Source organism: Lepeophtheirus salmonis, chromosome 5 (genome assembly GCF_016086655.4).
Source record: "Lepeophtheirus salmonis chromosome 5, UVic_Lsal_1.4, whole genome shotgun sequence".
In the NCBI taxonomy this organism is placed as follows: Eukaryota; Metazoa; Arthropoda; class Copepoda; order Siphonostomatoida; family Caligidae; genus Lepeophtheirus; species Lepeophtheirus salmonis.
The window spans coordinates 9,796-25,784 of record NC_052135.2 but is presented as its reverse complement, the minus strand read 5'-3'; the positions used below and the strand labels follow the sequence as shown (position 1 = coordinate 25,784).

At 30.2% G+C, this 15,989-nt stretch overlaps 1 protein-coding gene and 1 long non-coding RNA gene across 2 annotated transcripts; both read left to right on the top strand.

The window, feature by feature from the left end:
• The first annotated feature begins 2,067 nt into the window (after positions 1–2,067).
• LOC121118079 (uncharacterized) lies at positions 2,068–4,496 on the top strand. The gene is made up of 4 exons (XM_040712623.2): positions 2,068–2,350; positions 2,501–2,754; positions 2,818–3,825; positions 3,952–4,496. Exons 1-3 carry the CDS (start codon positions 2,228–2,230, stop codon positions 3,359–3,361), a joined length of 921 nt encoding a protein of 306 aa, XP_040568557.1. The 5' UTR covers positions 2,068–2,227; the 3' UTR covers positions 3,362–3,825; positions 3,952–4,496.
• A 6,136-nt stretch (positions 4,497–10,632) lies between these two features.
• On the top strand, positions 10,633–12,530 carry LOC121118078 (uncharacterized). The gene is made up of 2 exons (XR_005864330.2): positions 10,633–12,186; positions 12,243–12,530. It is a non-coding gene; the product is annotated as an uncharacterized lncRNA (long non-coding RNA).
• Positions 12,531–15,989: the final 3,459 nt, after the last annotated feature.

The window sequence follows — 15,989 nt, the reverse complement described above, 5'->3', positions numbered from 1 at the left end:
GGGACTGGAAACGTTTGGCAATAGACATTACTCATTGGGAAGGGAAGAAGTTTCTCACAGTTATTGATTGTGGACCGAGTCGTTTAGCCGTGTGGAGGGAAGTAGTGAGAGAAAGTAAGGAGGAGATAACGAGTATGATAAACCAGATAGTTAGTGAATTAAGCCCACGTAATGAGATCCTCCTTGATAACGGTGGCAGTTTCAGATCGGCAATGATTAAAAACTTATGTTTAATATGGTCGGTGAAAGTTATCTTCCGCTGCACTTATCGCCGGTCCGGTAATGGAATTATTGAGAGGGACCATCGATCCGTCAAAACAATGGCAGCGAGGACAAGGAGTGTCTCTTTTGGTACAATGTGATACCTGTGAGTGGGAAGGGAGACACGCCAGTGGAACAACTATTTAAGATGAAATGTTGGAACCCATACTTGGAGGAAAGTAGTCGCAGAACCGGTGAAAGAGAACCCTATAACATCTATTCGAAAAGGGACGAAGTATGAGTTAAGCCTGCTGGGGCTCGATGTTCGACTAGATGGGATAGAGGGGTAATAACAAAAATAAATTTTAAATTCAGTGTAGACGTGAATGGTGTACCAAGGCAAATTTACGACGTAAGAAAGGTGGTTGAGTCATTACATCAAGTCCAAGGAGCCAAAGAAGTGGACAAAATCGGGCAAAAGAGCCCAAATAACGCATCCGAAAATAGGCCCACCCGCAATTGATGATTGCATGGTTATTTCAAGGATTATGTACCATGACATGTTATTTTCGGCATTTAATATTTTTTGTTTGTCAGTTTATTATTAGTTTGGATATTTGTTGTAGCTTATGATAGTATTTGTAAATTTGATTTTAACTGTGATATTGAGATCACAGTGGCTCGAAAGCTTCGAACCGGTTCGGTGCCCGTTACATAACCAGGCGTTCTATTTACATGTCTCTGAAAAGCACTTATTTATTTCGAGCGTTACAGCTATCATTAGACATGATGGATTCTTCATATTTGATAAGACTAATGTATTGAGGAACAAGCATAATACGAGGAAAGAGCACAACTCCTTTATTAGTCCAACAGAAAACAACCATTTAACGCGTTTTATAGTAATACAAATTATATTTTTTAATTAAAAAATTCAAAGGGAACATCAATTCAACCAAAAATAAACAATAACTAACTATAAACTTCATTTATTTATATTTTATGATGAAATATCCTTGAGGCACATTGACTTTAAAGCAAATTGGTTTAAGGCATAATGTCATAAGGCAAAATAGTTTAAAGCAAAAGTACATGTTTACCTATGTATTCAAACTAGCTTAAACATAAAATATCTTTATGAATCAAGGTTCATATAAATATAAGGTTATACCAAGGTAAAATAATTTTCAATTACCCTTGCTATGAATATATATTTTTTTTATTATTTTTTGCTAATGACGCTCTCGAGTCATGAAGTACTTTTAACATCAATATTTGTAGTTTTAAATAAAAAATGTTCAAAACATAACGGATATATATTTTTTATATATTAGAGTAGTCAGGGAATGTGTGTACAAAATTTGTGACTTATAGATCAACTTTTTGTTTAAAAAATATCAAATTTATTAGAAGAAGGTGATGAAATATTTAAAATATTTTAGAACCTTTGCACTAATGGGTTAAATACCGCATATATTCAGGCAATTTTGGGTTCAAATAATTAGTATTTAGATGAGAAATTAGGCAAACAGAGAAGCTTGCTTGATTAGAAATGAAGAAAGAAATGTATCATGTAAATGCTTATGTTAGTTTGAAGAAAGATTTACTTTCTATGGAAGATGAATAATATTTTTTACATTTCAAGTTCAATTTTCAGTTGCACTTTTTATTAAAAATAAATTGTGCTTCACAGAAAATTTGTTACTTTTTTTTTCAAAAAACTTAATCCATTTTAAAACAAAAATACCAATGTACTAGTCTAAAATGATGCAATATTTGTGTATGCTGGGCTAGTGCATGATTTCGATTCATAAAATGTGTGCTCGTTCAGTGAAAGAACGGGGAAGGGAGTACTTCAGATACTGTAGTACTCTATAGACTATATCTAGAGCGTTGCCGTCAATGGACAATAGCTTTATAAATATAAAGGCTTAATTCTGAATAACCAGACGCGCATCAGATACTGGGAGAAATTGAGCAAAAATATAAGATTCTAACGATTATTTGAATTAAAATAACCTTTGCAATGGAAGAATCATTAGAAAATCTCGAATCACTTGGTTTCTTTGACATGTGGACGGAAGAACAAGACGCAAAAGAGGATGAAAATGTAGATCATATATTCGAGTCTAACATCATTCCACTCAGAGTAGATATAACTTTAATTTTGGGGCTATTTTCTCAATAAATGTGTTCCATATTTTGGATGCACTGTAATCAAATTGTATTTTATTATACTTGCGACAAGTTATTATTGTGACTACATCCCAAAAATTAAAGTTACTCTTTTTCAATGAAGTCCAGCCCGGAGTCTCATTCGCAGAGGAAAATCGTGAAGCACCTTGATGCAACACGTAGAGATATATCTTCATTCCACGTTAATGGAACTAAAAAGGACATCTATGAAGATAGGAATGAGGCCTTTGCATTAAAATTCGCTCAAAAACTTCCGAACCAAATATTAAACATAAGCCATCCAGGCCTTTTTTGTCCTAGTGTGTGCAACACTCAGAAGTCTAAAGATTCGCTTATTGGAGTAAATTATAAGCTGTCGTAAGTGTGTTTTGAAAAGTTCTACAATGATAATGAGTCTGAGTTACTCTATTTATCTTTCAGATCTGAAGCCCAAGTTGATAATACTGGAAGTGATCCCCTAAGTATTAAATCAATAGAGACAGTTAAAAGTCTTAGTCCGGAAAAAAGTAACTTAAGTAAAACTTTCTCTTTTAGTCCATGTAAATCTCCATCTAGCATTTATGGGCATTCAAAGATTAAATCTAGTTCTGGAAAAAGTATTAGCATCAGCAGACCCAGAAGGAACAGTGTTAAGAAACTTTTTCAAGGAGAAGCTGGTTTCAATCAGAATTTTCAAAATAGTTCAAACGAATCTAATATTATCTTTACTAATGGATTTATAAGATGTGGCTCCCGGGAAAGTATTAGTATTAGCAAATATGGAATGGACAAATCATATGAAGTCTTTGACACAAAGGAGATGTCCGAGTTATTTAATAAAAGAACTATTAATTCTGGTTCCTCAATTATAGCTAATACATTTCCAAGTGAATCATTAAGCACAGAGGATGAAATCTTCGGCAAGGATGTGTTTAATGCTCAGTTTTTAGAAGAAATAGAAAAAACTGAAAAATTGTATTTATAATGTCAAGAGGAATATACACATTACTAAAAAAAAAAAAAAAAACTCTTCGCTTGCTGACGATTATTAATTCATTTACGTATTCTCAACAAGACTGACTTCAACATTGCCAAGATGTGTTATTAAGAACATGCTTTAAAATCAATTCTTTACTCATTCAATGCTAAGAAGATTAAAATACCGTTATGATCGTGAAATTGCTGATAGTTATATATAAGATTTGAAAAAAAATAGAAATGATCGTCGAATCCCCTGTTACTACTAATTGCTGCTCAAATTCATCGAGACAAAATGGAACTCTTTGATGGATGGTAATTGATTCATTTTGTCTTGAAGCCTGCTCTCTCATGATTAATCAATATGGAACAAACCAAATTATTGACTTGCAAAATGGTAGGATTTTATTGGGATCTAAGGATCATTGTTTAATTAAGCTCAATTAAAAAGGATGGAGGGCTCGTGTCATGGTAATTATTCGTAGAAGAAAATAAATTATTATCATGTAAAAATTTAAGTCATTAGATTGAACTTCATTACATATTATAATTATGCTATAATTGTTTTACTTAATATCTATATTTCACCTCTTCTAGATAATTTTGTAAGAAGAATTTGGAACTCTTTAAAAGACTTCAGTATGGATACTCTAATTCGATTCATCCACTATCTATTTTATAACATAACTTTTTCAAGGAGAATCCCCTTGTTTCATCAATAATGGCTGAGTTTATGGGTCATGTAACCCTGCAGTTGATGGACGACTCCTTCCACCTTTTATAACCACTTATAAGAACACTACTCCTTCCAATCAATTTCCATCGAATTAACTCCCAACAAGGGTGATCAAATTACAGACTTTTTTAACCTACCCCTCCAATATTTTTAATCCCTTACAATCCTCCAACTACACTTATGTTGTATAGGAATAAACTGAAATCACTAAATTGGATTATTTATATTCTCTCCAACCTTAATCCCACTTTCAAATGGTGGAACATTTGAGTCAAATAATTTGAAGAAGCAGTTATCAATCATTTCCAAGAATTAGTTTTAATGTCCTTTTTTACTATTATGTAGAGCAATAATTTGATTTACGATCGGTTTTTTTATAATTATGAGAATATATGTATTTAAAAAATAGTTAATAGATTAATATTTGCTTATTTATTTAGAAATTGGCGGTGTTAGCTATTAGCTTTGCAGCTATTGTTTGTTCCTGGATGGTTTTTTTTTCATCGGAGGAATTTGATCTTCTATTTAGATATAGTAGCCAGTTTAGGATCAAGAATGATTATAAACAGCTCCAGTATATTCTCAATCCGTGTTTTTCTCAAATCTTACAGTTACATCAATTGATAGAGACTAAATAATAAATATAGTTCTTGTTCCCAAATTCGTCATGAATTTATAACTTTTGATCCCTGCTGACTATTAAATTTTACTATGGCCATTAATCACATTTCCGGGATAGGTTGACGCGTATAGAAAATAATTTTTGAAATAAAAGTTGACGCTCCGTAGTGAAAATGCATGAAATGCGAGAAATAATTATTCCTGGTGTAAAAAAAAAATTCCTTCGTTTACTGGGGGGGGGGTTAAAGCCCCTTCAGCACCCCTTCCCCCATTAAAAAAAGTTGTATCTTCAATAAATGAATATTTTACGCGTTGGTTTAGCTAAAGATGTCCTATTAATGTTTAAGTGTATAGTTCTCAAATACTCAAATAGTTTAGCAAAATTGTCACAATATCAACAAAACACGTAAAACGCTCATAATACGTACAAACATTGAAAATATTTCCAAAATAAAGGAATTTTTTGAGAATTATCACACTGGAGAAAAAAATAAAATGAGAAAACAGAGAAAATAAAATTCGATCATATTTTGCAGTGTGGCAAATATTTTAATTAAAAAAAAACACAGCATAAAATATAATCCCACACCCCTACACTGGACTGCCAGATTGGGATTTTTTAAAGCAGTTTGGTCGTGAAAAATTCGATTTGGTCTAAATTTGAAATATTAAATTTATATTTAATAGTTTTGTTCAATGAAACAATTTGTCATGAAATTTAATTTAATAGCTTCTGGGCCCATTAAAATATTTCAAGTGGCAACGTAGCCCATTATATTAAAAGGTTGGATATCCCTGGTTTAGCTCTCAACAAGTTTTATTACTCGAGATGCTACTATGAATAGAAATAATTATCAAAACACTAGCTTATATATCAGGGTATTAACCACTGGGGGGAAAAGGGTAATTTTTGCCCTACTAATGATGACTCATCAATTGTTACTCCAGTTAGGGAACCACACTCAATAAAAAAATCAAACCCTCTAATAATACAACCTACATTAAGGCACTGTACATATCATATAGATTTATCGGTTACTCTTCCCTTCCAATATATTTTCAAATAAATCTACTATTATTTATTTCGAGCAAAGGACTCGAAATAATTCTGAGACATATTTTTCCTATTTAGAGACAATTTTATCAGAAAAAAGGAACATTATTAACTCTCATGGACCATGCACAATACATATTTTAAGAATTATTATTACCCATCAATTCAATAGGCATAGATTAAAATAAAGTTTTCGTTTTCTTTCCGATCAAGAATATTGTTTATCTGATATTTTCTATCTTTTAATACATAATATGTGGCCCGTCAACAAAAAAATAAGCAAACAACATTTTCCTCAAAATTGAGTTTGGAATACATTTGTATTCTTCGGGAAATTATCGTCAATTTCTATCAAGAAATTATTCGTACTAATCCTTTGGTTGAATCATAAATTGCACTTAAAATTCCCAAAATTCATCGTCACATTAAAATAATGAGAAATTATTGGATTGATGTATTTGAAAGCGGTCAAGACTTGCCCAATATAAATCTTTTAAATTAAACAAAGGTTCCAAACCATAGTTTAAATACTTGAAAATCATAACTTATCCCACAAATTTGAATACAGAGCTTATAGTCTATAAAATATTGGCATGTATGTATAGGTTATGTAGAAGTTGCAACTTGGATAAGCATATTGTACAAGTAGCAATTTATTCGCCTTCAAATTCATTATTTTAACAACATTGAACACTCTAATTACCAACTATTATTTAATTTTTATCGATTTTAGCTACAGGGTGATTTTGTGTTTAAGAGTAATATAGCTGTGGGCGTTTGAACTTGTCATAGAATGCTTATATTTTAGTAATTTGTATTTAAATGGTCAAAAATATGCAATTAATAAGTCAAGTGGAATATTCAAAAAAAAAAAATCCTCATCCAATGTTCTTTTTTTCTTATAAATTCAATTATTAAGATCCTCATGTCCTTTTTATCTCCTTTGTCTACATAAATTTATCACTTAGCCAAAACAGCCGAGTTTTCTGTTTCTATCTTTCTCTACCCGTTTCTCCCAGCTATTAATATTTGTATTTTTGACAATGATACACCACCACCATGGTTGTTTGTTAATTGGACAAACAACCACCGATTCACAATTTCCCACGATTCAATTCTTTTTGTCTTTTTTTATGATTAAACGCCAAAGTACTCTTTCAAATATTATTATTTTGCATCAAGGGAGAATATTCTTTGTGTTTGTACGTGTTTGTCAATTTATATGTGAATCTTATACTCAACATTATTGACTAACGAGTAAGGGTGATTATACATATTGTAACCATTTAATTAATCACCACTCCATATGAAACAATTTAAAAACCTCTGAATGCAATTCCGAAAACCATCCCTCCTATCTGCTATTGTGTACTCGCTTTCATTTCATACTTATGGACTGTGTATTAATTAATTAATTATTAGTAAAGGAGTGAAATTTAATATTTTGGTCCTTCTATATTTTTAATTGCACTTCTCTTTAGACGATTTTTTAAATTTTTCACCTACATAAAACCTTAGTTAATAAGAACTCTGTGGTATTTTGTAAAATCCAAGACTAAGCAATTTAATTACTTCTTAATATATTTAGATAAATAAAGTTATTTTAACAGATTAAAATTGGAATGATAGTACCAATAGAGCTTTTCACTGACGTCATAAATTACATCATAATTGAAGGAGACGCTATATTTGGACTCAAAGTCGATATTTTTAGTTTAAAAAAAAAAGAACACATTTCTAATAAACCTTGATAAAACTCCATCAAATGGCTATTGGGGTAAAAAAAGACTTATCACATACTTGAATAGTAATTAATGTCAATGATAAACAATGATTTTTGAGTTAAATCAAATTAATATCTACTGAATATCCCTATACAAAGTCTAAAGTAATACAATTATTATTATCTTTGGATCGTTAGAGAAAAATATCTTATTCCTTCCGATATATTAGTCAATTTGTATCCACAACAATATAGCCTCAAATTTAAACAATTAATAATTTCAATGACTTAATTTTAATTAATTACATATTTTTATCAATAATTGCGCAACCTTTCCTTTTAAAATTATTCCTTTCGTTATTAATTGTTTCTAGGGAGTGTATAAGTTTTTTTTTCTAAAGAATATTCATTGCTCCTCTCTCTCCAGCCTCCCAATTTATTTGTGAGGTAGCCATTACAACCAATTGTACGCAAAAATATACTAAGCCCAAACACTTAAGTGAGTTATAAAATAAAGGATGAAAAAATATGTATTACACCTGAGGACCCTCATCTTTTTCCGATGTAAGGGGCATTTTGGAATTGAAAATAGAAATAGACCCTCATTTACTCTTATGGACCATACACAATGCATATTTAAAAAAAATATCACTACGCATCATTTCAACATTGCCGATCAAGAAAACTTCTAATTTGATATTTTCTATCTTTTAACACAAAAGTAAACAATAATATTTTTTTTTTCAAAATTGAGATTGGAATACATTTGTATTCTTCGGTGAATTATCGTCAATTTCTATCAACAAACTATTTTTATTAATCCTTCGGGTGTACCACAAATTGTACTTAAGGTAGCTAAAATTGATCGTCACAATAAAATAAAATGAGAAATAGGGCCACATTGGGGCCAAGATAAGTCTCTTCAATCAAACAAAGGTTTTAAACAGTAAAATTAAATGAGATCGTCACAATAAAATTAAATGAGAAATGGATATATTTTATTTGAAAAAGGGCATATCAGGGTCAGTATAAGTCTCTTAAATCTAACAAAGGTTTTAAACTATAGCTAAAATAGTTGGGTATCATAAATCATCCCACATATTTGAATACAAAGCATATAATTGACTCAAATATGTCTACGAAATATTGGCATGTGTGTACAAGTTGCAGCTTGTATAAGCAAATTGTACAAGTTGCATTATCTTCTTAAAATGCATTATTGAATTACAACATTGACCATTCTAATTACCAACTATTAATTGATGCTATCTTTTAATTTTTATCTATTTAAACTACAGTGTCATATTGTATTTATGAGTAAGATAACTGGGGGCATTTGAACTTTATTATGTGTCATAATAGAATACTTATATTATAGTAATTTGTATCAAAATATCGAAAAAAAAAAAAAAAAAATACGCCATTAATATGTCAATCATCTATGTGAATATTCAATTATTCCATTATCCCCATCCTAAGTACTGTCTTTTCTTTTTAATTCAATTATTCGGTCGTCAATCCTCAGATAATATTTTTTATATGTGAATTATATAGTATGTACTTTAATTATCTCCCTTTATCTACATAAATATGTGAGTTAGCCAATACAGCCGAGTTTTCTTTTTCTATCTTTCTCTGCCGATAGCTGCCAGCTATTAATCTGTGTTTTGGACAAGCAACAACGGATTTAATATTTCCCACGATTCAATTTTTTTGTTTTTTCAGCATTAAACACCAAAGTACTCTTTCAAAATTTTTATTTTGTATCAGGGGGAATGTTTCTCTTATTTAAACGCGTCTGTCCAATGTTTATATAGATGTTGTACGTATTCAACCTTATTGACTAAGTAATGAGAGATGATGATGATATACATATATTGCAACCAAAAATTAAGATGAAGATTTTAGATGCTTGCATTTGGTATACCATTTCTTTAACCCCCACTCCTTATAAATTAATTTATTACTTTTAAATGCAATTCCAAAAACCATCCCTCCTATCTGCTTAGTACTTTTAGAGTAAACTGTAATCACGTAATAGAAATAATAAAATTGTGAGCACACTTTCATTATATAATATATCTATAAATTATTAGTAAAGGAGACCACTTTTTAGTTTTTGTATATTTTTAATTATACTTCTCGTTTAGTCGATTTTTAACTTTTTGTCTCACAAAAACTATAATTGATAAGTACTTTAAATCATCAAGACTGCATAGTTTAATTACTTTTTAATATATTTAACTAAATAAGTGATCTTAACAGATTAAAATTGGAATTATAGTATCAATAGCCATTTTGGGGCTCAAAGTAGAGATGTTTATTACATAAAGTGGAAAAATTTCCAATTAGTCTTGGTAAAACTCCATCAAATGGCTTCAAGAAAAAAATACTTAACACCTGTATTGAAAACGACTTTATGTCAATGATAAACACGGATATTTGAAATAAATCCAGATATATTTACTGAGAATCCTTATGAAAAGTCTAAATTTGTACAATTATTATTAATCGTTAGTGAAAATATCTTATTCTTTCCTATATAATAATAGTTAATTTGTATCTGCAAGACGTAAATAAGATTGTATAACGGTGCAATAACACATTTTTAATTCATTTTAAGTTCATATATATATAACAAAACAAGGCAGTAAGGTTTAATTATTTTTATTTGTTAGTCCCATTTTGAGATCCTTAATATTAACTAATAAAATACTTTTCATTTTTATAAAACTTGGTTGTTTAGGGCCCCAAAATGGATGCCATCATAAATTTGTGCGTCATTTGAAAGCACTCTATTAATAGTTGATAATTTAAATGAATGACATTTTGTCATTATATAAAATGTTATGAGGTATACAAATTGTAACTTGTACAATCTTTTAGTACAAGTTAGACATTGTACAAAATCGCAGCTTGTAGACAACATAGATACATCATATTCGAAATATAGCCTCAAATTTAGACAATTAATAATTTCAATGACTTAATTGTAATTAATTACGATTTTTTATCAATAATCGTGCAACCTTTCCTTTCTGAAATATTCTCTTAATTATAAATTGTTTCCCTGTAGTGAATAAGTTCTTTTTTTTCTAAAGAATATCCCGAGGTATCCATTACAGCGAATTTTAAGCAAAAGCTCTCTCAAAAAGGTAAAACTGACCCGGATGAGTTTAAGAAAAACAACTATCCAAACCCTCAAAGCCATGAGGACCCTAGCAAGAAATCTCGGGGTTTCAAACTATCCCGTGAGCTATCAATAAAGTGGGTGGAAAGAGCTTTGTCAGCTTGGAGAGGCCACTTTCGTCACCAGCAATTAAACAAACCCATCTCCTCCGTAGCAAGACTCTTTTGAGTTCTTTCGAACACTTTTTTGACACTTCTGGCGCCCTTACAGCCCTGTTGCTAAGCCCTCGACTATACCTTTTGGTTATATGTCGAGGAGAACACTTGCAGTACCCTTCATCAAAACACCGAGGCCCTCAAAGCCATTGACAGCCAGTACTAGGACTACATCTGAAGTGGATGCCAGGCCTTCTGTGCCTCCTGAAAGTCATCATGATTAAAAGAGATTCGACACACATCTATTTATACTATTAGTTTTGTTGAAATTCTATAGCTAATTGATAAATTATATCTCGCTGAAGGTTAAAATTCAAAGTTTTCAGATTTTAATGGACCACTCAATATATATGAAGTGAAAAAAATAAATTGGGACTTTCTATTTTACTTGATCTTTGTTCAAGATTGTTTTTATATTGACACGCCACATATTGAGAACAAATGTGGCCCTTTGTGGAGTGGCACATCATTTTTACCGACTCTAACATGGGATACCTTTTGTTGTAAAGAAAAATAGTGGCATTTCCATGGCCTTTTCCTAAAATGTGTCTATATTTCACTTAGTGGATTACTTGGAGGATTTAGTGGATTTTTATAAGAAAATGTGTACCTATATATATTTTTTCAAATATGTTCTAAGTTAGTTTTTTTTATAAATATTTATGCCACACATAATCCAAACTTAACGTTTGAATTTTAAAATAGAGAGAAATAATTAATAAAAACACTAATATCTTGAAGGTTATCAGTATAAACTGTATTTTTATATGCATGTTGACGAAGATTTTAACAATTTTCACATCCCTAACTATATTATAGATTTACTTTAAGTCGTTTCCTGAATAAACTAACTCCAGAAGAAGCTCTTATTGATTCCTTGGGATGTTAAAATTATCCAAATCCTCGTGATTGTAAGATAAAAATAAAAGTATACTATTTTGGCAAGTTTAATAGACTACGTATCGTGTCCGTTTACTTGAGCATCGTTAATTTCTACGAGTATCATCTCAGCAGCATTATTTTGAGCAATTATTTATTTGGACGAGCTTTTTTTCAGCGTCGTTCATTTCAGTGACCTTTTCATATAGTAAACATTACAAGATGAATTATGTCATTATTTAACGTCATCACTCAGCGAAGCTGTGTTTAAAATCAAATGGAAGAAATTTAGCAAAAGTATAAGCTCTTATCAGATTTCGTCTCAACTCCGCAAACTTCTGTGGATGGATGAATTTACACAACTTATTGAGTGGGATGGCATTCAAACATTTCGATCGATAAGTACTTGCGATGTAGGATCTTTAAAAAATGATGACCATTCTTCGATCATTTTCGTTGTCCAATGTTATTATAGTAATCACTTTGATTCATGAACTTTTTTTGACTTTTTTAAAACAATAGGTATTTAGTTCTTTTTAGGAAAAGGCTTCAAGGGAGTTGGGACGTGAAAATTACAATTCTCTTGGATACCTTTTATAGCAAATATACTTGGAAAAAAAAAAAAAAAAAATATCAACTACCTATTAAGTAATAATAGTGCTTTTTTCATCAGTGATTCGTATTTTTTATGAAATTTTGCATATACTTAAGTTCTTTTATATAATGTTAAAAATTAATAATCTTAAAGAAAATAATCAGATAAGCTCCCAAAAATTCTATTTATATCAATGCCAAAATAAACAAATGATTTAATAATATATTTTTTATGCTTGTTATTTAGTTTATATTAAATTTTAAGCTTTAAAATAGGTTGATTTCATATTTGATCTTAGGAGACTAAAGCTCACATAAAATACAACTCAATGAATAGAAATGAACTTTTAAAAATAATATCATTTTTATATTGTTAAGTGAATTTTATGAGTCATGTTACATATACAATTTGCAATGAGAAAAAGAATGTAGATAATAATTAATGAATGTATGGTGATTCTTCTACTATATCGTTTTTAGACTCACGCCTTCTCTTCTTTATTGTAAATAAGAAATAATTAAAGTAAATCAATTAGGCATCAATAATATACATCCTTCACACCTTATTATTAGTACGAATATTTTTTAAAGTGTTTATAACATAATAATATGTTTTACAATTGTCAGTACACTTGATCATCATTAAGTGGCAATAAATACTATAAAAATCGTTGTTAGGATAATGTTTTCAATTATTTTCTTAAATAAAATCATTTAGCACCTATACTCCGTAATTTATTTATTTATCTGTAGATATTCCAATATAAAGACTATCAATTTTGTAATTCAGAATAGGAATCCAGACTCACTAACTATTCAAATATACAATGGTATTCAGATTTTCCTGTAAAAGTCTATTGAAGTGAATTATTTGGGGATTAGGCTCATTGGCTTCCATCGAGTAGGGAGGAACAAGTCTATGTTGTGACGAGACAAATGTCTTTTCATATTAATTTTTACGAGTTTCCGTCTTCATATTTTCGAACAATCTTGGATTTGGCATCCCATCTCTTCTACTTGGGATTCTGAGCCATTAATAATATGTTTTACAATTGTCAGTACACTTGATCATCATTAAGTGGCAATAAATACTATAAAAATCGTTGTTAGGATAATGTTTTGTTACATTTAAATTATTTTCTTAAATAAAATCATTTAGCACCTATACTCCGTAATTTATTTATTTATCTGTAGATATTCCAATATGAAGACTATCAATAGACTCACTAACTTTTCAAATATGTACAATGGTATTCAGATATTCCTGTAAAAGTCTATTGAAGTGAATTATTTGGGGATTAGGCTCATTGGCTTCCTTCGAGTAGGGAGGAACAAATTTAGGTTGTGACGAGACAAATGTATTTTCTTGTTAATTTTTACGAGTTTCCGTCTTCATATTTTCGAACAATCTTGGATTTGACATCCCATCTCTTCTACTTGGGATTCTGAGCCATGGCATATTCCCTTCGGCAAAAGATAGTGAGGAAATAGTTCACTCTTTAGTAGGTAAATCAATACATATTTGGCGATCTAAAACCAATCAATCCGGGTGAATCCTTTTTTTAGCACGAAGTGTGTTTCTATGTTCCATCTAAGCTTTTTGTAACTTTTATCAAATTATATCCAACTTGCTGTAGTAAATAACCCATATTTTTAACGCGAGATTGGCATAATATTGTATGCAAAACTTAACTCAATAACTAAATCATCTTCTGTACAATATTTCTTCAAATTAAAACGCCCCTGAGGTCCAGCATCACTTCAAATAATTTTCGGATACTCAAAATAACATGAATACATTATCCAAATACGCAGTAAATTCGGAATAACGATCCACTGTAAATGGGTAAATAAGTATGTAGACACCATTTCAATTGCGTGATTTGCAAGTTTAGCGTTCAGTGTGTAGGTTTCGAAGATCTAAATGTAATACATTCATGCTTAATAAATTGTTCAATTTCATTCGACATTTAACGGCTATAATATCTATCTTTTGAAAATTTTCGGATTCGAGCCATTTCCACGTGAGCGGCATATCATTTAGTAAAAATAAATTTTCTATCATTCTCAGGAATAAACTTTATAAATCAGTAACTGATCTTCTAATTATATTTATTTCCAAATTATGTTGTATAGTTGAGCAACTTGAGTTTTTTTAGCTCCTTAATAGGCTTATTCTCTCTTTAAATCCTTTACAAGTTTTAGGTATTCGGGATCTTCCAATTCAGCATCTTGTAATTCATCTTCAGATCACTACACGTAATTGTAAGGATCACAGCAGCATCAGTTTTTAGATTGTAGTTTAACTCAGGACGTAACAACGCACCAGCAGTAAGATGTTCGTTTCATGGGATCCATTTTACTTTTTAAAAAAAAAAAAAAACAAGTAGTGGCTTATGATTAATGACTACTTCAAAATTGTATCCTAACAAATAATATTTGTATTCATCAATACCCCATTTTTTTTTTTGTGTTTTGATGAATTGGTGAACTTTTCCGTAAGAAGGATCTTAATTGTTTTATTTGATTAGCGAGATCAATAAATAAGCGTATCAATGTAATATTATTCGGTTCCGAAACTTCATAACGGCTTCGTTATTCTTTAACGAGTCAGCGTAGACACCATCAGATGCCACCATAAAACCAACAAGCTTCACTTTCTCACCAATTGTAATTTTTTCTTTGTATAGCGTGATACCATGTTCAAAGCATCTTTTAAAAATTTGGTCGATTATTTAATAAATTAGCAAAAAAGTCATTTGCAATAGTGACAGAGGTGCCTTGGTGTGTCCAGTATACATTTATATTGCTGCGGACAATAGTACATTCAGTCGATTTTGTGGTGGACAAGTTGATATAATGGACTTTTTGTAACTGAAACTATTAAATTGGGTCCCCTCATGGTCCCTCTCCTAAGTTGCCGGCAATATATCCGTTTATTTTGCTTCTTAGACGTTTCTGTTATAGATTTCCTTTAAACTGGTTTTGGTCTTTCTGTAGTGATGGTCTTAAGGGTTTATGTGTTCTTTGTCCCTATTGAGTTTCACCCCAGGGTTCTAATCTGCATTACATACTGATGTGTAGTTGTTTCTTGTCCGATCAACTAATGTGCTCTCTTATATAATATCTGCTATTTCTTTAATACATGAATTATCTTCAGGGAAATATTGGAAACTGATTCAGTTTTAGTAAGTGGATTTTTCATTTCTTGGTTATCTTTTGTTGTTCCAGCGTAGATGGTCCGTTTTGGGTTGATGATTTATCAAGATTTCGATTTGAAAATTATGGATTTAGTAACATTTCTTGGTTTCTTTCTTCTATTTCACATAACTTCCTCTTCTCATATCATTTTCTTAAAAATTGTTTTATTTTTGCTGAACAAGTTGTTTATGGGTATATTTTGTTTTCTGATTTTTTTCGTAGTATATGTTAACTTTATGCTAATTTGCATAGGGCTGAAAGATGGGGTTTTTTTAAAGGGAAAATCAATTTTTCATTATGAAGTAAATGTTTGGCAGAAATGATGATTATTATTTTTTTTTTAAAGTTGCTCTATATTAATTTTTTTGTTTACTTTTCTAAATCACCATTTTTATTTTTTTTTTTTTTTTTTTTTTTAGTGTAGATACATAAACTGTTTTTTTTTTTTTTTTTTTTTTTTTATCATGCACATATCTTTATTT

Bases quoted from the DNA above. Each gene is read 5' to 3' on its own strand.
- LOC121118079 (XM_040712623.2), top strand. From the start codon at position 2,228: ATGGAAGAATCATTAGAAAATCTCGAATCACTTGGTTTCTTTGACATG. The intron at 2,351-2,500 runs GTAGATATAACT...TTTTCAATGAAG, and splicing joins CTAACATCATTCCACTCAGA to TCCAGCCCGGAGTCTCATTC. The intron at 2,755-2,817 runs GTAAGTGTGTTT...TTTATCTTTCAG, and splicing joins GGAGTAAATTATAAGCTGTC to ATCTGAAGCCCAAGTTGATA.